This window comes from Delphinapterus leucas, unplaced genomic scaffold, assembly GCF_059928025.1.
Source record: "Delphinapterus leucas isolate spDelLeu-1000000601 "Yukka" unplaced genomic scaffold, BTC_Dleu_Yukka2 spDelLeu_asBTCV2_sq61, whole genome shotgun sequence".
In the NCBI taxonomy this organism is placed as follows: Eukaryota; Metazoa; Chordata; class Mammalia; order Artiodactyla; family Monodontidae; genus Delphinapterus; species Delphinapterus leucas.
Window position 1 is genome coordinate 1,910,306 of NW_028322270.1, and position 23,404 is coordinate 1,933,709.

Consider the following 23,404-nt stretch of genomic DNA (forward strand, 5'->3'; position numbering starts at 1 on the left):
ACTGAAGCAGAGAGTAGAGGTATAAGTGGGGAAGACAAGGTAAAGAAAGAGAAAAGAAAAGAATCCATTTAGAGAAGACTTGCTCTTGGGGCAAGCCCTGGACATATAGTCATTTATATATCCTATTTCAGGATACATTGCATGCTTTACTGTAAGTAAGCATTTAATGATTTGTCTTCCACATACTTTGCTTCATTAAAGAGATTCACTTCTGCTGGCATTTTGTTTCATGGGATCCCAGGCCCTTAGCATAGTCCCTTAGTAAAGTATTTGTGGAATGAATCAGTCAATATGTCCTCAAACTCAGTACCCTTCTCAAATCAGTTACCTGCTTTATACCATAACTGAGATTATATTATCATAGTGTTAGGACTCAAAGGGAAATACCTCGATTTTAGAAGCTGACGTCATCTGTTTTATCACCTCATCCAATGTAAGAATTCATGCTATAAAAGTACTGGTAATCTGGCCTCTGTTTGAGCACTCCTCGTATCTTGAATGCTCTACTTGGTGAGTTAAGTCATCCAGCATACGAACAGCTATAATTTCTACAAAGTACTTCCTTATAGTTGCCTTCCTGAAGCATGTCACCCATTGGTCTTAGCTTGACCTGATGGAACTACAGAGAAAAATATTTGAGTTTCAAATACCCATGTTTGCACTTCACATCTTTGTAGTCCATTATCACACAACTGAAGTCTACTTTTCTTCAGGAAAACATCTAATGTTTTTTCCTAAAAATCCTGTGAAAGTATGTCTAGGCCCTTCCCCATCTTGTTTATTGATGTTTGTACTTGCTTTTGTTTTCTAAAATACTCCCAAAAAGGCAATGCTCAGAACTGGATCTAGTGCTTCTGACATGGTCCTTTTGAGACAGAATGAGACAACATATGCAAAAAAGGAAATCTATATTTCTATTAAGTATAATTATCTAATTCTTATAAAATCTGCATGTGTTTGTTTCAAAAATAAAAATACAGAATAGTATAAATATACAATATTTTATATAATAGAATATAGATATAGAGTAGTATGGAAAAAAACCCCTGAAGTCATTCAAAATAACCCATTACGCAAAGAAAAGTACTTTCAGATCCATTCATCTCTGCTTTTTATCTCCCTATATTGTGTGTATGTTCATTTGTGTGAACATCACACAAACATACTAATATATACACATAGTTTAACCTAAATAAAAACATAATGTTTTAAACCCGTTTTAAAATTTAATGTAAGCATTGGACATTATTACATAGTTATAAATTTAATTCTGCATCAAAGTTTGCAAACTCTTGGCTGACTAGTTAAATTCAGCCCGTAGACATTTTATTTCCCACCCCCCAGTCCCACCCCCGGGCCTGCACAACATCTGAAAAGCCTAGGCGTGTTGCAGCTTCTCCTGAAAAGTGGACAGTCTGGTGATACTTGGTGTGCAGCCTTACCTGGATGTGGGGGAAGTTGAAGCGCAGGTACATCTGATGCCCTGGGAGGTGTTCTCCAACGAGAGCTTCATCGTCAGCGTTTCCTATTTGATGCAAACAGCCTGCAAGAACAGCCCCTCCTGGGTGAATTTGTGTTGCCGGAACACGATCATTTTAATAGCTGTAGCTCTAGGCAGTGGTTGTACCACCATTCATTTCATAAATCCCCTTTCGGTAGACCTTAATGTTGGTTCCTTGTTTCTCCTATTATAAATAGTGTTGCAGCAAATATCTTTTTCACCCAGTTGCTTGATAGTCTTATGATGAGCTCCCAGACTAGATGTGGAATTGTGTGGCCAAAGTAGACTTCGAGGTCTCAGAACTTGTTTTAGTCTTTTAAACATCATGAGAACCACAAAAACAGCCTTTAATTTTCACTTGCACTCTGTTAAGCAAACACGTGACCACTCTATATGTAAAAACAATTTTAAAAAATAGAGTTGTTCAAAAATACATAGTAATTAAATTAATATTTTATGGTAGAAAAATTATAAAATACAGAAAAATGTAAAGGAAAAATATAAATACACTTGCAGAACTCTGATATAAATATTATCTTTTCCATTTTTGCATTTTCCCACTTATATATGCATATATATTTATATAAAAATATATTTACATGTATTTTATACATACATTATTTAATAAGGATAAGATATACTGTTTATATAATTTTTATTTCTAGTACCTTTTCACCTGATGTTATCATGACAATTTCCCACATGATCTAATATTCCTCATTTAGAAAATTTAAAAATTATTTAATATTTCAACATATGATATCACTTATTTAAACAATGCCCTATTGTTGGAAACAAATTATTTCCAAGTTTTTCTTTTTTACAAATAGTATTCCAATTAATGCCATGGTACCTAGATTTCTGTGAAATCCTTAGAATAAATTTCTACACGTGTACTCACTAGGTCAAATATCCAACTCGTGCAGACAATTTTTAAAAAATCTATATTCAGACCTTTACATTCACAACTATATTAAGTATATTGATTTCATTTGTTTTGCTCTTTTGTTTTCACCCTGTTGATAGATAGACAGATAGAGAGAGGGAGGCATTTCTTTTAATTTAATACATCTCTCATTGATCTTGTTGCCTCATGTGTCTGCCTCTTCTAAATATTTTTGCACAGTTTTGGCGTTAACTGGGTGTTTTGCCAAAAAGTCAGTTCAGTGTTCCTCAGATAGTTGTTCAATACTGCCCGCCTCTTCAGGTGCTGAAAAAGGAAATTCTAATGATTTGTTAACACTTGTTAATATAGATAAGATTAAGGCCCCAATTTTCTTACGAAAGCTTACTACTTGGGGCTGGTTTCACAGAAATTTCATAACATTATATGCAGTCAAGTTGCACTGATATTCCATATGAGGAAACAAAATCTGTGAAAGGATTTAAATATGAAAATAATTATGTAAATGATAAGTATTATTTATTATTAAGTATAATTAGTAGTTGTCAAGCAGATCCTTTTCTCCCAAAGAGCCACAAATCTTTCAAAATGAATGCTTGCAATTAATAATATTTAGATAGGGGGAAAATGAGTTTTTCTCAGCTTTTCCATCATAGCCTAGATACTGCCAGGCAAACAACTTGATAGAATCAGTGGAAGCTTAAACAGGTGATAATCTCCTCTTGCTCTGCAATTTATCACTAAATGGCTTTTCTGTGGACTGCAATCATTGAAAGGTAATTGTAGCCTTCTGCTATATTTACCATTAGAAAATTTCTTTTTACGTGGAGCGTGCTGTTCTAATAAGCAGTGGGTTTTTCACAAACTTGTTTATCATTCACAATGATTAGGTTCCCCCTTATTTGAACTGGTGCATAAAATGCCACTTACGGGTTTTTTTTATTTTTTAATTTTATTTTATTATTTTATACAGCAGGTTCTCATTAGTTATCCATTTTATACATATTAGTGTATATACGTCAATCCGAATCTCCCAATTCATCCCACCACCACCCTCCCCTCGCCACTTTCCCCCCTTGGTGTCCATACATTTGTTCTCTACATCTGTGTTCTCTACGTCATGTTTTTAAATGATTTTTTCTCTCTGCCTTTCCTGTTAGTGTAACCGGAGGTGGGGTCTAGCTGCTCGCCGCTCAAAAGCAAGTAAAGAGGCAAGGTTGGTGGAAAGGAAAGTTTACTTTGTTTTGGGTGCCGGCGACCAGGGGGTGTGGGAGGGAGGACGCCTGTCCGAAGGCCAACTCCCCGCACCCACCCAATGAGGGGGCAAGAGCTTTTATAGACGGAGGGAGGGGGGCTACACGCAGAAACAGCACAGTCAGCTCTGACCGTCATCTTGAAATTGGTCATCGGTGGCCTGACCAGTGTCATCTTGATTGTTTTAAGTACAGTTAGTCTTCAGTCCCAGGGTCGGTTCGTTCTCATTTCTTTGAGGCCAGTTCTCAGAATTGTGAATTGTGGCAGCTTATGTCATGCCTACAGTCTGGTCATCATGTACTTAACTTCTTCACCTAGTGGGGTTTCACACAGCTCACAGGATATGGCTCAGAATATTATCTATAGCCATTGAGGAGGAACTAAAGGTCCTTAACTTTGCTTACTGATAAATTATTATTGTTTTGTCCTGTTTGACTGCTTTTATTTTTTGCTTCTGCATTTTCTCACTTCTCTGATTAAACTTAATTTTGGGCTAAAGTTTTTCCACAGACAAAAAGCAGGCAGAGGACATGGTTAGGGGAAAGGATCATAGGGTCCTGCTCTGTCTCATTAGGAGTCTCATTTAGGTGCATAGTTAATGTCTGCATCGCTTGGCCTCTGCTAGAAGAGGAGTGAGGTGCACAGGACGCCCACGGCCTGCTCAGAAAGCCTACAAACATTGGAAAGGGATGGCGGTATCTGCCACACTGTCAACCTGTTCTACTCGGTGTGCTACCGCTGTTATAGCACATGCTGAGCTGTCAATAAAAATCAGCCAAAGCATTCTGTGTAGCGTAGGGAGGTGTGGGAAAAGGGGTCATTCCAGTTGCATAAAGATGATGCATCTGGTTGGCAAGAGGACCCATATTCATGTTTAATCATGTATGGAGCCTCTGTCCTCCTTCCTGGTCCCCGTTACTCATCTGTTCAGGTCTCCCTGCCTCCCTGACCGCCTCCCCCATCTTCCCAGCTGCTCATCTCTGTACTTGATTCAGAGTATCTATGAGAGTCGGCCCTGAGCTGCAGGGCCTGATCTCTGCAAAAATGGATTGGTCTGTCGTGAGCCGCACAAAACAAAACGAAAATCAGGAAACGAGTGAAAGCATCTGTGAGCTAAAGTGGAATAATTATACCTCGGTACCCTGTTTATAAAGATATATAGCAGACTTCCTGCCATATTATCACCCAGTAAAAAAGTGTACTTTTTTTTTTTCCTTTTAGTGAAGAGAGAATGCTTTTATGTCAATCTATTCACGCCTAAGACTCACAGTACCTATTGTCTATAACTGTGAGATACAACTCGGGAAGGATATAGATGGAGTATTTGGCTTCAATAAAGTGGGTGGAGCAGGAAATGGGCCCTACACCTGGCCCTGTTTACAACGAGTGACTTGTTAAAATGAGCATCTATACCAGGAAAAATTAATCAGCATATGTAACCATAAGGAAGGTGGAAAGTGCTGATCACATACGTTGCTCAGGTGCTGTCAGAGAGATTCCGGGGCTGATGGAGGCTATACAAGCCCTAGCATCAGATGGGAACAACTCTCTCCCCCACAAGCTAGCCCGCTTTCCCCCTTCCTAAAGGCAGGCCCTTACAAGTGTGGTGTCTGGGGTGGTCCTCTAATTTTCCCTAATCTGTGTGTGGCTGTGGAATGAGACAGAGCTAACGTGCAAAGAAAGGGTAGTGAAAATGACATGAGCTCTGGAGTGAGACAGAACTGCAAGTCCCATCCCTATCTACGTAAGTTGAACAAGTTCCTTAAATTCTCTGAACTGCAGTTGCCTTGTCTGTGAGGTAGAAATCAGGTCAGTCTTTACTGGGTTATTATATGCATTATAAATAATATATATAAAAGGCCTAGCAGGGCACTGACATAAAACAGACACTCAAAGTGGTAACTATTACTATAACTCAGGAAAACTACTCTGCCCAACATAGGCAGTTCTAAAGTGAAACAGTATATAATAAAATCTTATTCAGAAGAACTTATAAGTAGGCAGTGGATTGGGTAGCTATATCTTATGGCTAGGTCTCAGTGCATCAATTCATATCCAAGGAGATTCTCAACATGTAGTAGATGCAACGTATTTCCAATTAATATCATCATAAGAACTAAACCTCTGTATTTCTTTGGTTTCTAAGAAATTTTCAACCTCAATAATATGTTAGAGTACTTCTGGGTTTAGCTCTTACTAAATTATAAATGCTATCATTTTATACCTAAGATGCATGGTTCACTCAGTGCAGATGGGGGAAAACTGAATGTTTTAGACTGGCTAACTCTGGCTTGCTGAAGTTCTGGTACACGGACTACTTGTGGTGAAGTCAGTAAAGCTGATGAGGTTTCATTTCTAAATGTACTAGGACTAGGTCAAGATGCTAGTTTCCAACTGCATATATCCTTTCTGATGATGATCTTTTTTTTTTTTTTTTTGCTTGAGTGTAAAGATATTCTTTTCTCTGTATTTTTGAGAAAATATTAGCTTGGCTGTCCCAAGCTAACATATGACGTTATGTTAGCTAAAAACGATGACGTTATGAAAGAGTGACTTCAGTGACTCAGTGCTTCCCACTTGGTAATTTCTCTCACCCTCAGGAGTAGCCTCAAATGCTAGCTCCCATCAATTACTGGATGCCCCATATTTTCCCAGCATCATTATAATCACTCCTATCAATTCAGCACCTGTAATGAGCCAGGCTGCTTATCCATTTACAACCTTCACTGCTTTATATATATTAGCTCAGTTTGCTACCTCTTGTCCCCCTCAAGCCAATATCAAATGTTTATTAATTAGGTAAAAATGGTATTAACCGCTTACATCAGGAAGGGCAAAAGGGTATCATCTTGAGTGCCCATTTTGAATGAGTGGTAATGGTTGGCAGAAGCACTGAATTAAGAAAAAAATTTAAGCTCTGTCCAGCCTTAGGGGGGAAGAATGCCGTGATTGATTAGCAATGTCTGCCTTGGTTAAAAGAAAAAAGAATAGAAATAGGTTGAGTGACTTGCAGGACGGAAAGGATGGGGATTCTCGGGCTCAATTTCCTTGCTGTTTATAAGCTTCTTAGAGACACAGGTAATGTTTCAACTTTCCATCATGTTGCCACAGTGTTCATTTCCAAATCATTTATTTCTTCACCCCTCCATTTATTCCTGCTGAGTTCTCCTGGACTCAGAAACTTCACACACTCTATTCCCTTATGTTGAGCCTCACATACTTCCAAGTGGTTTCCAAGTGGCTTCCAAGTGGCCTCCAAGGGTGGCCTTGTCCTGTTTATCCCGAGAAATTCCCCCAGGTTAACATGTGTCGCAACGTCTTTCTCTTTTATACTATAGAACTTATATGAATTTGTAATTATTTGTTAGAATGTTTTCTTGTTAATTTACTGTTTCCCTCACTGAACTCTAAATTCCATGAGCCCAAGAACCGCATCTCTCTTTTTGACAAGCCACCTTATTTATACCCAGCACACACATCTGGGAAAGAGTAGACATTTAATAAATATTTGTTGAAACAGCAAATCCACTAAACTTTGGAGATTCAAACTTAATAAAACATGGATCCTGGCTTCCCAGAACTCATATTGTAGTGAAGCAGAAAGTTGATTAAGTAAATGATTATGATGCAATGTGATAAAAGAAACATAGACGTAAGGAAATATCACTGCCTGCCTGGATCAGGGGGCAGGTGTTGGGGACGCATTCTGAAAGTGATGTCAAGATTGAAGAGTAAGGAGTAAAAATGGACCTTTTAAGAAAAATCAAGCGCTGCAACTTGTGCGATTTGAATTTGATATGTTCCACCATTAAATTTTTTTTTTTAAATCAAGCAGGGTATATTAACATGCATCTGTAGTATTGCCCTAAAAGCATTTTAAAAGAAATATGGATGTCTTACCTACAGAGGCACACAATTAGGCTTTTCCCTCAAGGTATTCTTAGTGTTAACCCTTTATATTGCTTTTTACTTGATGTACCCACCAATTGTTCTGATCCAGTGGCCTTGATGAAATTTTTGGTCATTTGCAAAAGTGTCAGTGGGGATTATGTGAGCACGAGTCTTTCAGAATTTTAAGTAGAAAATGGCTCAAGCATCTCCTACAGCTAGGGTACATGTGGTTACAGTAGATTAATTTAGAGAAGTGAAATTGGGTTTGTCTCTTTAGGTTTAAATATATGACTTGGGGATAATAAAGGAAAATCATTACTAGCACAACAAGGGATATTTAAAATAAAAGATGGTTTTAGGTACACCACTAACTTTCTTACAGCGTCAATGATAAATTGTTAGGTATTATATTGATGGTAGCAGGCGGTAACATGTCCCTTTGTAGTTGAAGCTTTTTTTAAAGCTTATTTTTATTTTTTTTTAACATCTTTATTGGAGTATAATTGCTTTACAATGGTGTGTTAGTTTCTGCTTTATAACAAAGTGAATCAGCTATACACATACATATATCCCCATATCTCCTCCCTCTTGCGTCTTCCTCCCTCCCACCCTCCCTATCCCACCCCTCTAAGTGGTCACAAAGCACCGAGCTGATCTCCCTGTGCTATGCAGCTGCTTCCCACTAGCTATCTGTTTTACATTTGGTAGTGTATATATGTCCATGCCACTCTCTCACTACGTCCCAGCTTACCCTTCCCCCTCCCCGTGTCCTCAAGTCCATTCTCTACATCTGCGTCTTTATTCCTGTCCTGCCCCTAGGTTCTTCAGAGCCTTTTTTTTTCTTTTTTAGATTCCATATATATGTGTTAGCATACAGTATTTGTTTTTCTCTTTCTGACTTACTTCACTCTGTATGACAGACTCTAGGTCCATCCACCTCACTACAAATAACGCAATTTCATTTCTTTTTATGGCTGAGTAATATTCCATTGCATATATGTGCCACATCTTTATCCGTTCATCCGTCGCTGGACATTTAGGTTGCTAGTTGAAGCTTTTTTTTTTTTTACAAATAAGCTGGAGGGGGTTTTTTTTGGCTCGATTATATATTCTTTTATAAGGCAGAGAGGAAGAAAGGGAGGGATAGACTAAGAAAGTATGGAGCAAAACATTTCCTTAAATCACATTTAAAATAAGGTAGAGTGTAGTAAAATACAGGAAGGTAGACTGAAAGGCAACAGTAAATTTTTTTTAAAGAACTTTTATATTACATCACTTGACAGAGCTGTAGTGCTTTGTGTAGGCCTTTAAAACTTCCCCCAAACATGTTCATTCACCTTGATTCAGTCATGTGCATAGAAGAAGTTCCTTGTTGGGTTGGTAAAGCAGAATCATATCCAGGCTCTAGCTAGATCCAAACACTATTGCAGTTCTGTACAAACCTGTGTGGTATGTACAGATAGAAACAATAATATGTAAACCTGTTCACCTTTGGTACATTGATCATTTCCTAAACTTATTTCACCTGTACCCACCACCCCTCCCCATACACACACACAAAGCACTGATACCCCTGTAAGATATATTAAATGTGTTGATTTGGATAACTAGAATTTGATGGACAGAATTCCTCCAGCAAGAGGGAGTTTTAGGTAGAATGGAAGAGAAACTCATGGAAACGCTTGAATGGCCCTTTCCTTGATTCCACAAAATGAGTAAGACTGATCGAGTCCCTTTAATATGCAGCATCCATATTGCATTTGTTCTTACATTTTATGCTGTAATTAAATACAGAGTAAAAGTTATTGAGTGAATATTAAGTTTTTTGGGTAGCTGAGTTGATAATTGTATTTTATTTTTGTGCATTGGAAATCTATGTACATTTATATTGTAGGAATATGGCAGTGCTCCAAGAAAAATGAGAAATTCACTGGTAATTTCCCACCCAAAGAGAGCCATTGTTAACGTTTTAATATTATATACTCTTTGTGTCAGTTTGTTTTTTAGTCAAAAATGGCATCTTATTGCTTGAATTTGCATTTCACTGATTATGTGATAAAAACTCCTTTTTAGGGCTTCCCTGGTGGCGCAGCGGTTGAGAGTCTGCCTGCCGATGCAGGGGACGCGGATTCGTGCCCCGGTCCGAGAAGATCCCACAGGCCGCAGAGTGGCTGGGCCCGTGAGCCATGGCCGCTGAGCCTGCGCGTCCAGAGCCTGTGCTCCGCAACGGGAGAGGCCACAACAGTGAGAGGCCCGTGTAGCGCCAAAAAAAACAACTCCGTTTAAATTTAATTTTTCTTGAGGTAACATTGGTTACCGCCTCTCAGCTCGAAATTCACTCTTTTGTTACTTGCTCTGTGGACAGTGCTATGGGTCCTTTAAATAGTTTTTCTTTGGCCACCTCGTGTGATGTTAGGCTTTCCTAACTGATGGCACCTGAGGAAGGTGTTGCTTCGCGATGCCCCGGTGCTTGCTGGGAGGGCTCTTGGTGGCGTCTTCAGCACCCACTCACTCCTGCAGCTCCGAGGGCGTCCTCAGCCCTGCTCCCGGGGCTCACAACTTCTCCGGTAGTCGGCTTCAGCAGTGCGTAGAGAGAGCAGTGGACGACAGCTTCCATCAGCATCTTCTATCAAGCAGTTCTGGAGTAGCGCCTCAGGTGAGAAATCTCCCCGTGCATAGTTTTACTGGAACCCTAGAATGTGGATTTCCAGCAACTTACAGAGGGCATATTTCCAGAAAGTTCCACCATGAGACACCACAGCAGCTTCTTTACCATCCAGTGAGCCACAGTCATGCTCTTTTCAACCGGGTCTGGACCTCAGTCCTGTGGGCAGGGAGGAGGAGGTCTTCTTTTCAACTGGAGGGTTAGCGGCTCTCCTTATTTCTGCTAACTGTGTGTTTTGGCGTTCTCTTTACTTGTCGCTGGCCATTCCTTCCTTACTCTAATCCTCTTTCATAATTAATAGTTTTTTCATTACACTTTCCATGCTCAAATTACTGTTTGTTTTTCTTCTGGTTGGACCCAGAATAATAACTAAATAATCTAATATTAGTGTGTTACTGTTTTATTTTAAAACCCGTTTTTCACATTTTTTTGTTTCTACATCATTATTTTAATGGTTTCATAGTAGTCCATGTAGTAGTAAATACTTCATGCCTATTGTTATACAGTTTATAATATATGTTTTCATTTTCACAATTGTAGACAATGCTTTAGTGAACATGTTGGTACACATCCTTTGCTCCTATCCATAATGATTTTCATTAATTCTCAGTCATTTGGACATTTTAGTCAGAGGCAAATGATGAACACACCACGTAATGTGCTTTATATATTTCCAGGGGAATACTGAACATATTATTTAGTGCCATAGCAAAACATCAGAAAAAAGTGAGGAAATCATGATTTTTATTGTCTTCTGCCAAACTCTCATAGCAAGAATCTGAAAATTTTCTGGTGAAACACAACTGAAACTAGATTTGAGATTGAGCCATTAAATCCCAGTTATCACCAATCACTTCTGGCTGCTTCTGATTCAACACTTTCTTTGTGTTTACGATTGGGGAATCCACCTCATGAAAAGAATGGCAAATGGGAAAGAAGTAAATGATTCAGAATATCTTGGTCGTTCCTGGGAGAGAGTGCTCTGACAAAGCAAACGGTTTACCTGAATGTCTTAAGCAAACTGAGCTTGGCTGATTTCCTGTGCTTACAGAAAAGAACCGCCGTAGCTTCAGCTGGAAACCCTAAGCCAGTGGCTCAGTGGTTGTTGTTTTGACGTGCCTGCATCACAGGTATAAACAATCTGCGATGTGGAGCTAAACATACCTAAACTGCTGAGGATCTTTCAGGTTAATTTAAACCAACAGGGAATGATCCTGACTGGCGACAATAGAAGATTCTCTCCCAGCAGGAAGTGCATGGGGGCATCCCTTCTAGATCAGACATGCTTCAGAGACTGCTTCTGGAAGCGGTCGTCTTAATTGAATGTTTGTGTCTGAATGTTTGTTGCTCACAGATGTTTCTCACCAATACTGTTGAGCCTTTTGGTGGTTTCTAAAAGAGGCTGTGTTAATCTCAGAACAAGGAGATACAACATATATGACGTGTAATCACACTATAATGATAAAAATAGACACATGCCATCATTGTTGTCATGGGCATTATCAACAACAACACAATCACTGTAACTTATTGGGCACCTGTTATTTAGACAACATGTCTCTTGTCCATGGATTAGTGTAGTTAATCCTCACAAAGCTCTTAAGAAGTAAGTACCAATAATATCCCCATTTTACAGATGAAGACACTGAGGAAGAGAAAAGTTAAGAATTTGCCTATGATCAGTTATCCATCTGTTCAGCCAGTGCACAAATTACACTGCCCAACTCCAAGACCAGGTGAGTACCATGGCCTGAGCACCATGCTTTACTGCTTCCCACATATTTAGGAGCTAAAAGAAATCAAGTAGTGGACCTTAAAGAAAATCTTCCTCTACCTTCGTTCAACTCTTTTCGCTTTCATTGTGGTGGAGCCTGTGAGAGACTTAATGTATCATGTAGAATTATCAAGTTAAATGACTGCATTTTTCCCTTAATTGACCATTTTGAATTGAATTGCTTGGATTTATCAGATTTTTTGTAATGCAGTGTGGTCTGCAATAGCTATTACCAGCCTCTTTCCCACCATCACTACACCTGAAAAAATTCAGACATATGACATTCTGTCATGTGCTTATCCAGAATTAATGCACAAAGCTGCAAAAGTAAAAATCTGTGGTTTATGCACAGTTTCTTCCAGGCCAGCTGCTGTGTCTCCCAGTCACCCTAGGGTCTGCAGTTAAGGACCTGCAAGTCTAGAGAAACTGAGAGAGACGTGTTGGCTTGGCCAGTACATCTTGAGCACCTATAAAGTGCAAGGAGCTGGATCACTGTGGTGGACTTGTCGGGGATTTAAAAATAATAAGACAGCCTAGGAGACAGGCTTTGACACCACTGACAAAAATACACTTCAATTACCAGGCAGTGAGAAAAGGAGGGACGTGGGTAGAGGAACATGTCAGCAGGGTGTGTTGTGTGTGGCCCATCTTCAAGCCTCAGTTGAATCCCACTGTTCAAATGTGGGCCACTTGTGGGAAATTCTGTACCATGAGGGTTTTGCTTAATGTTTACAAAGTCTTACAAAAAGATGAATAGGAGACATAGCAGGTGGCAAATCAGAAAGTTGTGTCTTGTAAACAGGGGGAGGTCAATCCAACCTCCAAATCCCAAAATATATCAATATCCCATAATAGAGAATCACTATCAAGGAACTTGCTGTTGGTTTATTAGTGGCAGCATGGCATAAAATCAGGATAATTCAGCGTTTAAAATCCCTACTTTGTTTGAATTCATAACTAGTATAAATACTTCTAAGATTATATACATTTAAATTTTTTCTGCAACAAGTTAGACAGGATCACAAATTCACATGATGCTCAAAAGAACACTCAGAAATATTTAATGAAAACCTTCATTCTAGTGATGAGGAAACTCTAGCTCAAATAAGAAGCAAAAAACCATACTCAAGCAAACAAATCTGTAAAAGAGTTGTAATCAGAAATATCCAGTTGTCCCACCTCCTAATTTTGTGATCCATCTGCTTCACCATCAGTCAAAAAATCTGATTCTTCGAATAAAGAACTTTGGCTTGGCTTTATAGAGTAAGATTAAAAACAAAGAAAAAACCAAACACTTAGGCAAAGGAACAAACAGCCAAAATTAAGTAAATCTGGGATTTTTTTTAAACCAGCGTTGTCTGCATTGTTATTTTGGGCTCAGAGCGATAGCTTGATGCCAAATTTAAATGGAAAGCATTATCTACTCCATATTTATAAATCTTTAGATTCTGCATGTGTCATGAAAAATGTAAGTAAATTTTATAATAGTAAGGTGTGTGGGATTAATTTGTATTCTATGTTGAAAAGCTCCACGGTAGGCAATTAATTCATGAAACACCAGCGATTGCTGCCTTAAGGGCTACATTGCTAGATAAAATTACAGACCTCAAATCTTATTATTACACTGGTATCTATTTTTTGTGTGGTCTAGGGAATATATCATCTTAAATTGAATATTTACCTAATCAGTAGGCTAAGGGTATCTTCTGGGTTCTGCCCCCTTCGACTCTAGAACACATTGTCTAGTTGTGAATATTAATATGCTGCTTATATAGTTAGGTACTACTGCTTACTGTTTTCACTTCATGGCACACTTATTAAATGATACTTGTATGCTATACTAGAATAAACTAGAGGGGATCTAAATGGAGCTTGGTAAAAATTGTATAGCCTTTATATTAAACAATGATAAAGCAAAACAACTAATATAAATAATTTAAAATAACAAGCCATAATAAAGTATAAAGTATTGGGAAAGATCTCATCAGAACTGACTGAATTAAATTCTAAAGGGAGACCTGCAGGCAGAAGGAAGATTATCACAGATGAAAATAAGGACTTTATAAAGAATTATGTATAACAGAAAGGATAAATAAGTGGATAAACCTAAATAAAATCTAACAGCAAAAAAGAGTAATAATAAAATATATCAAAAATTAGAATGCATTAAAACAAAAGGAAGAGGAAAAAGTAGTAAAAGAAATTTAAGATCTCAGCATTGCTTGAGAAGCAGTAAAAGAGCTAATAAGTCATGGTACATGTGTAACTGCTACTTATGTAAAAATAAGAAGCTAATACAAGGGAAAATGGAATTTGAAGAAATCTCAGAGGAAGAAAGAAGAGCAAAAGGAACATAACAAGGTGGGACAAATAGTAAACAAGGAGTAAACGGTCTGTAAGAAAATACATTAACTGTAAATACTGAAATTAAAGGACAAGGATTATTGAAACAAACCAAAAACCTAATTCTATGCCACCTACAAGAGACAAGAGTCAGATTGAAAATGAAAGGATTCAAAAATTATGTCATAACAACAATAAGTAAAATTGAAGAAGATTTGTTAATGTTAACATAGATTTGAAAGCAAAAAGTATCACTGGCGATAAGGCAGGATAATAAAACCCACTGTTACTTTACAAGGAATATAAGTCTAAACTTCAATGCAATATATGAAGGGAAATTCCAAAAATCTAAGTAGAAATAGAAAAATCTAAATTACCTAGATCAGTAACATAGAACCACAACAACAAATCAGCAGATTATAGAAGATCTGAATACCATCATTAAAAACTTTGGCCTAAATTTACATAAAACACTGCACCAACAATGATGGAATATATATATTATGCAGAAATTTTTAGGTGCACATGGCACATTTATAAAATTGACTGTATTCTGGTTATAAAACAAGGCTCTGAATAAGCAAGAAATTTAAACCTATATAACCAATATTTTACCAAACAGTTGGATATTAAAAACATACTTCTGATCATTATGTAGGTCAAAGATAAAGTCGCAATGGGAATTAGAATTTTATTAATTGAATGATAATGAAAATATGCCATAACAAAACCTGTGGGTTGCAAATAAGGCTGTGGTCACAGAGAAGTTTATGTATTCCAATTATACTCTCTAAATGTAAAACGGAAAGGAATAAAGCAACTAGAAGATAACCTATCACCCTGAGCTAGGCAGTTCCTGAACTGTACCTGGTGGGGAAGGCAGGGCAGAACTTCAGGAGTCCAGCTGAGAGCACGGTGAACACCATGTCAGGAGCAGTCTCCAAGAAAGAGAATTTAATGTACAAAGGGATGACTAAAATATATTTAAGAGCTAGCATCCTGACCCCTCTTAAGGATGACTTATGTTGCTGGGGAAAAAATAAGAAGTGCTCGATGTAGAAGGTGAATAGCGTTATAATTCCCAGGAGAATCTTGGTACCAGGACCACACAATGAAGAACTTGGAGTCCCCGTGGCTAATCCAGCAGAGAGAAAAGGAGAAACAGAGATGTGAGAGAAAATAAAGGGAACTCTGGGTGCAATTTGGTGCTGCTGCAGGTCCAAGTCCAGGTATGTGCTCTCTATCTCCATATCTTAAATAAAAGCCACCATGTTCCTCAGTCTTTCAGGTACTTAGAATTTCTCTTTAGAACCTGAAAATGGGGTCAGGTCTCCTGTCTGCATTGCTACAGTACAAAATAGAGGCAGGATGTTTGAAATGGTTCTCCATCTGGCAGAGGAGGCCTTGAAGCTGTGAGCCACTCGCTGCAAACCAGCAGGACGTGAAGGATTCTTGAGCAGATCTGAAGCTACTGGGAGGCCTTTGAGGAGTTAAATCCCATAGTAAATACTGTACCTTCAATGGCCCCTTCTCCCTCTCTGTCCAGCCTTCCTCCACTCCCGTGGGGGCCCAAAGGGGTTAAATGAGCACTCTGATGTAATCAATATAGCAAATTACTGGTATCTTCTATGGATTATTGAGATCATAAATGCCCTATATACAGTATTATGTAGAAAGCAAGAGAGTTGATATAATACTTATATAAAACCGTGAAGGTGGAACTATCGTCCTTGGTCCTTACCATATAAACACACACACATAGACACACACACACTTAATGGAGATTGAAAATTTATTATTTTCCAAACCAATAGATGCACACCTAAATCTCCAATGGTAATGTCTATGATAAGCTTTTTTAGTCAGGGTATCATATGTAGACATAGCAGTTTCAATTCAAAATCAGGCTATCACCTGTTAAATATACAGGAGTCCATGTTTATGTGCCATGATCCATCACTGTTGTGCTAAAGCCATGTAAGCAAATTAAATGGGGATATCTAGGAATCACAGCTACTACATTTTCCATATCTTTGACAGTAATATACATCTCTTCAATAATTCCAGAAATGCAGTATTGCTGTTGATTTCAAGCTTGTTGGAATGGGAGACAAGTTCAGTTCAGTTTCATTTGGCTTTCCTACACAAATTTGAAAAGCAAGACAAGGGGTGTTCTATCACTAACTGTGTTTTTTCCACTTATATATCAGGAATGGGATAAATATCCACAAATTTCATTATGAACCAGTGAGCGCCCTGTGAGTTGGGCTTGGGTCAGAACTCAGTTTATCACCTGACCTCCATATCTCTCATGCTAACAACTTGAGAGGGTATCATTTCTGTTTAATAGATGTTATTGATACCTCAGACCACTTATCTAGATGTTTTTGAAGTGTCTGAATGTTACCCCAGGTCAGTGTCAGATTCAATAATTCAGTTGCTGATTCAAGACTCTTATAAGATACACATATGCATGTGCACGTGCACACACACACACACACACATCCATTCATTCATCTATCTGTCATCTACCTATCTATATCTATAAATATTTTTTGACATAGCATTAAGTGAAAGAAGTGTGAGAACATTTCCCAGTTTGTGGATTTTCAGTTTTCCCTTGTGAAGACTGAGTTGCTATATTTATAGAAGCTTGAGAAGCTGGAGTTACTAGGTCTTAATGATTCATACATTTTATCATAGTAAATATCTTTTAATCCCTGATAGTATTTTTGACTTCTTTTTCTGATATTATTATAACTAAATCCATTTCTTTTTGATCAGTATTCTCCCCTTAGATTCTTTCTGTCACTTATACTGCAGACTTCCTATGTCCTGTTAAATTGGGTATGTGATAAATAAATAATAATAATTGTCTATTTAGCGAAATTAAATCTTACGTTTAATGTATTTATTGTGATTTTAATTAGCCCTTCAAATTCTTGGGTTTCGCATCTGTGGATTCAATCAACTTGGATTGAAATTTCCATTCATTTTACTACTACATTTTATATGAGGGACTTGAGCATCAGCAGATTTTGGTATATGCAGGGGCTCCTGGGACCAATCCCCCTCAGATACCAAGGGATGACTGTAATCTTCTGCTGTTGGATAAGTATTTTATAAATGTCAATTAGATACAGTTGATAATGATGGTGGTTCAGTTCAACTGTATGCTCACTGATTTTCTGTAAGCAGAATCTGTCAATTACTGATAGAGGTCTGTTGAGGTCTCCAACTATAATAATAGAGCTGTTTATTGCATCTTGCCATTCTATCTGTTTTTGCCTCACTTATTTTGGTACTTTGCTGTTATGCACGTACACATTAAGGATTAAGTCTTCTTAGAAAATTGACCCCCTTATCGTTATGTAATGCCTCTCTCTATCCCTGATAATTTTCCTTGTTTGAAGTCTGCTTTGCCTGACATTAATATAGCTACTTCAGCTTTCCCTTCATTAGTGTTAGTGTGGTATAGTTTTCTTCATCACTTTACTTATAATCTATGTCTTTCTTTTTAAAGTGGGTTTCTTGCAGACAACATATAGTCAGTTGTTTTTTTAATCCCCTCTGTCATTTTCTGTTTTTAATTTTTATAGTTGCATTTAATCCATTCACATTTAAAGTGATTATGTGTATAGTTGGATTAATCTCTCCCCTTTCTGTACTGTTCTCTATTCATTGCACTTCTTATTTTTTATTATTCTACCCCTTTTCTGCCTTATCTGGTTTAATTAGGCATTTTATATGATTCTGTTTTCTCTCATTTCTTAACAAATCAGTTATACTTCTTTTTAAAAAATGATTTTAGTGGTTGCCCTCAGGATGGCAACATGTATTTACAACGTGTATTTACAAGTCCACTTCTGAATAGGTCTATATTATTTTATGAGTGTGTAGGTACCTTAAAATATTTCATATTCATCCCTTCTAACATTGATGTCACTCATTTCACTTATCAATAAGCTATACTCATCCAATATATTGTTGCTGTTGTTAGTTTGAACACTTATATATTAAATCAAGTAAGAAAAAGAAAAATAAAAGGGTTTATTTTACCTTTATGTGTTCCCTCTCTAATGCCCTTCATTCCTTTATGTAGATCTCAGTTTCTAACCTGCATCATTTTCTTTCTCTAAAGTTTAAAAAAATTAAACCTCTTTAAACATTTTTTGAAAGGCAGATCTACTGGTGAAAAGTACCTCATTTTTGTTCATTTGAGAAAGTCTTTAATTTCTCCTTCCTTTTTGAGGAACAATTTTCCTTAATACAGAATTCTAGCTTGGTGATTCCTTTATTTCAACATTTTAAATATTTCTCTCCACTCTCTTTTTGCTTGCATTGTTGATGACAAGAAGTCTGCTATAAATCTTATACTTCTTTCTTCATAGGTAAGGTGGTGTTTTTCTGTGTGTGTGTTTCAAGATTTTTTCTTTGATTTTCTGTAGTTTGAACACAACATGCCAGGTGAAAGTTTTTTTTATTATTTATCCCACTTGGACTCCTCTGAGTCCTTGATCTATGGTTTGGTGTCTGTCATTATTTTTGAAAAATTCTTAGCTATTTTCACCTCACAAATTATATCAGTATTGTGAACTGAAATCCCATGTTTTTTATTACCAATTCATACTCTCCTCTAATAAGCCATTCATCATAGAAGACCTGCCACCTTATACTTCCTCTAGATCCACCTCTGCTGAGACCATTGCATCAAAGTGAGAACTAATCTCGAACTGATTTTTCCAATTTTCTCTTTGCACAGTGCTGAGTAGTGGGAACTTTAATTGTAACTGATCAATTTTTGTCTTTTATATAGTGTGCAGAATGTTTATTTGCACAAAACATAAATAACGTGTATATGTATGTGCCTGTGTATGTTATATGTGTGTGTGTGTGTGTGTGTGTGTGTGTGTGTGTGTGTGTATATATAAATGTTATGATTCCTTGCTCGGAAGGATGGAATCTAGGGCAACAAGAAAAGGGGGAGTGATACATGGTCTTCCTCTTAACTTTACCTTTTTTTCTCTCCTTTTCTTTTTTTACCTAAGTTATTTATTTAATTCATCTCCTGCTACAAGAAAAGTGATGGAAAATCAGTCTACTGGTCATCATTTGATGCAAATAAAGAACATGGGCTTAAGGTCCTATACATTTTACTGGTCCATGTGCAAGAATAGTCCAAATCTGAGCTGTGGTCCATGATGTAGAACAATGGTCCAGGTTTTCTTTATTCATCTTCATTGCAGGTCAGAAGTGGCTTCAAATGAGGGTTATGGAATAAAGAATGGTTACCGTATCTCTAGGAAAAGGGCTTGAACCTGATGCAGAGATGGGGATAGACAAAAACTTGGGTTCTTATGTTTTCTCTGGTGCAAACAGGAAGGCGTTCAGCAAGCTGACTCCCACCCTGGGGAACATGACAAAGTAAATAGGGGCCTTCCAAGTGTGAGCTAAGCCCTCCTTGCTTGAGGCACCTCTAGACATGGGAAGCCCCAGATGTGGTTGGGACATACCTAGAACCCCAGAAGCCCAGAGTCTAGCCACCACTCCATTTTCGACCTGATTCAAAGCTATCATTGCCTCTTTATTATTCTAGAGATTATAAAGAAATTATTATTCCTGATTAAAAACAGAATTATCAAATTTAAAATCATTGTGATAGCAGTAAGCAGCAAGTTATATTCCTTAGAAAATCAATGCAATGAAATACATACTCGGCATACATACATACTCAATTTTTCTCAGAATTCAGAAGAAAATAATAGAAACTAGGTGTGATGAGAAAAGAGTTAAGTGAAAGAAGGTGGAAAATAAAATCCAACCTACAGAAAATTGTAACTTCATGAAACAGTCACTTTTACAAATTACAAGATTTTTTTTAATCCAGAAAGTGACATAGTTATTTATCAGTTACTAGTTTCAGAGTCCTTTCAACATTTCTGAAGACACAAGTCAAGATGAAGCTGATAATTGCCCAACATTTGATCTGATAAAAACATAATGCTGCAAACGAAGGAGAACTTTCCTCTGGTGAATGGTGGACTGAGGGGGGAAAAATGAAGCACGTTTTCACCTCATGGAACTGAGAATGCATGAAGAAACGTTGATAAAATATTTGATTAACATAACCGCAGATGTTCACAAACTGAGTTTTAAATAGATATTTATGGTTTTCCAAAGCAACCGAAGCAGCAGCCCATCTTCATGGGATCAGCTAGTGAGTATCAAAATTATTTAATACACTCTATCCCCTACTGTCAAAAGTGAATACTCTCAAGTGCTTGGCATTCTGTAGAATAGTGGTTAAGGAGAAACTTGAAATGTGTTTTCTCTTGTCCAGCAAGTTAACATTTTCTGTTAGGTTTCTGTTTTCTCTCGAAGGACCTACTCTTCTCTTGATGGTAAGTTATTCTCTTTAAGGACACGCTGTCCCCCCGCCCATCCCCTCAACTACAGTAGTATGCTTTATTCAGAGATTTCTATAGGGCACAGATATCATGATATGATAATGCAAAATACATACGTACATTTTAGTTAGCAGATGGTTGGTCTCCTTATATAGATTTTAAAATACAAATCAAAATAAAATTCAGATGGAATAAGGACTTAAATATGTAGAGCATAAAATTACTGGAATAATACAGGAGATAACAAACTCTGAGCTACACAATAAAAGCAGACATAATGATTTGGTTAAACACCAAAAGCTTCAAAAAGTTTAAACAAATCTCAAAATAGAGAAATAACTTCTGCAATGCAAAATAATCAATATAGGGGGAAGAGATTTCATTAAAAAATAAAGGTAAATATTATATTGAATAAATGCCAGGAAGAAGAAATTCAGGAAAGCAAATGTAAAAAATGTGATAAATACAATGAAATGCTCAAACTAACCAGTGTTCAACAAAACAAAATTTTAAATAAAAATAATATGAATGTTTTGTCTATGTTTAATTCATGAAATTTGTTAAATGTAAACTATTCAAATTGATGGAAATATAAACGTTGGACTAATATTCTGTATTGTTTTGGATTTTGCTTTCTATTTGATGGTAAGATTTAGAGACTATTTCATGTCTGTTTATAGATTTATAACTTTTTCAAAATACCTTCATAGCACATATTCTGGATTCTTCATAATTTATTTGTCATTCTTATGGGGATATCAAGTTGTCCTCACTTGGTTGCTATGCCAGCAATTCTATACGAGAAAACCTTATCCATACAATTTGGTTTCGATGTGTTTTCTTAGCACTCATTAATTCTCCTGAAGAAACCTGCTCCTTTTCCCAAACTTTAATTCAGGAAACACAAGGATAGTCACCTAATTTTAGAACTTTGTTTTGTGTTATTGAGGTCTGTATTGTTAATCTTAGGATCTCACAGTTCTTCCTCAGTTTGGTCATGTTTCCTTATGCTAACAAAATCTTCTTTTGAGAGGTAAAAAAATATTTTTTATTCTTACTGAAGATGCACTTAAAATATTTTTCATTAATTTTTACTTTTGTTGTTGGCACCAAATTACTGAGAAAAGGGCAAAAGAAACAACTTTATTCAGCCATATATAATTACAAATCAGTTTGTTGATATTTAGTAATATTGGTTCTTATTATCCATTATCCTAAATTAAAATTTAGTATATTTACAGACGCTCAGAAACACTAGGAAGTTAAAATTACATATTATTTCTTTGCTCTTGAAATTACATTTGATAAGCTTTTGTATTTTTTTAAGGAACAATCTGTGTCTTCAGCACTTTTTGATGTAGCATTACATTAAGAACATTTTCCATGTTATTAAATATTTTTTGAAAGCATGTTAATACCTACAAAACATTCCATCTTATGCAAGTACCACATAATTTATCTGTGTCTTTATTACTTGATATTAAATGTGTTTCTAATTTCTTCTATCCCCAAACATTCTATAATAAGCATTCTTGCACATTAATCCTTGTTAATTGCTTTATTTCTTTAAAATAATTATTATAATGCTATATAAGTAAAGTATGCTGTGGGCACTCAAAACCATAGAGAAAACAGTACATCTAAATGTATTAGTGTTTAAGAATCATAACATATCGAGGGGGATTTTAAGTGAATGAACCTAGTGATTAATTTTAAGAACATAAAACTTGAGACAACCAGATATTATGTGCTCCCTAATGTGAAGAAATAAGTGTAGCACATCAACTATGAAGAGCTCTTACCAATCAAATCTGAATCAAAACTGTAGTTCCCAATCACTAATTTGTTAAAAAAGAAAAACATGAAAATCGGAGAAGTATGTTAAAAATAAAACAGGAATACACACAGAAAAATGCAAAATTTTGTTAACTCTACAAGGCAAATGACCACCCACAAGGAAGAATAAACTTCATGGAAAAAAGAGAGAGGGACAACGTATAGATTTAAAGACAAGAGAATAATCAACCAAGCTATCAATATTCTGAGCCCTGTTGGGATTCTGATTTCAATAAAACAGCTTTGGAAATAAATTATGATACATCATGCAGATATATACACTGACTAGATATTTTAATATAAAGGGTTTATTGTTAAATTTGTGGGTGGATAGCTGGAAAAGCTTTTGTCTTATTTTGTATTTTTTTAGTCCTTATGCTATTTTTTCCCCGATGAAAAATCCTATGTTTAGGATTTTCATCTATACTATTCAGGGGTTAAAGTAACTCTGAAGTAATCCTAAAGTAACCTTAAAGTAATCGTGTTTTGGGCAGAGCCAAAACACGATTGGACGTATGTTGATAATTATTGATCTTCTCTATATTTCCATATTTTTTGAGAATTTAAAATGCCACAAAAGGGAGCAACAGGAAATGAGTTTACTATTTTGGTGGGGAATAGATAATACAGTCTTGTTATATATATATATGGTTTATCCTGAAGAGCTTTGGGAAAGGAAGTGATATGATGGGATTCACAAGTGAGAGTGCACTCTTATGAACATGGACATGAATTCGTCCAGGAGCAAGGAGACCATTAATACCTTCCTCAATTTCTATAATTCCAGTGCCCTCTCTGTCACACTCTTATGGGCTATAATTTCTCTACA

General features: G+C 36.6%; 2 protein-coding genes across 6 annotated transcripts in view; both read left to right on the forward strand.

The window, feature by feature from the left end:
• Window positions 1-23,404, forward strand: part of LOC149743889 (uncharacterized) — a 114,639-nt gene that overhangs the window by 66,886 nt on the left and 24,349 nt on the right. The gene's annotated exons all lie outside the window — the stretch shown is intronic.
• The window catches only part of LOC149743890 (uncharacterized), a 44,469-nt gene continuing 30,811 nt past the window's right edge, over window positions 9,747-23,404 (forward strand). For 2 of the 5 annotated variants that reach the window (XM_089906085.1, XM_089906084.1), the window contains exons 1-3: window positions 9,747-10,206; window positions 11,852-11,951; window positions 15,418-15,561. In XM_089906085.1, coding sequence (XP_089762211.1) covers window positions 10,009-10,206; window positions 11,852-11,951; window positions 15,418-15,515 — 396 coding nt within the window. In that variant the 5' untranslated portion in view covers window positions 9,747-10,008 and the 3' untranslated portion in view covers window positions 15,516-15,561. Of the gene's footprint in view, window positions 10,207-11,851; window positions 11,952-15,417; window positions 15,562-19,380; window positions 20,153-20,242; window positions 20,550-23,404 lie in introns of those variants that run through there. The other 3 variants (XR_016391681.1, XM_089906086.1, XM_089906083.1) reach the window with 3 other exon arrangements.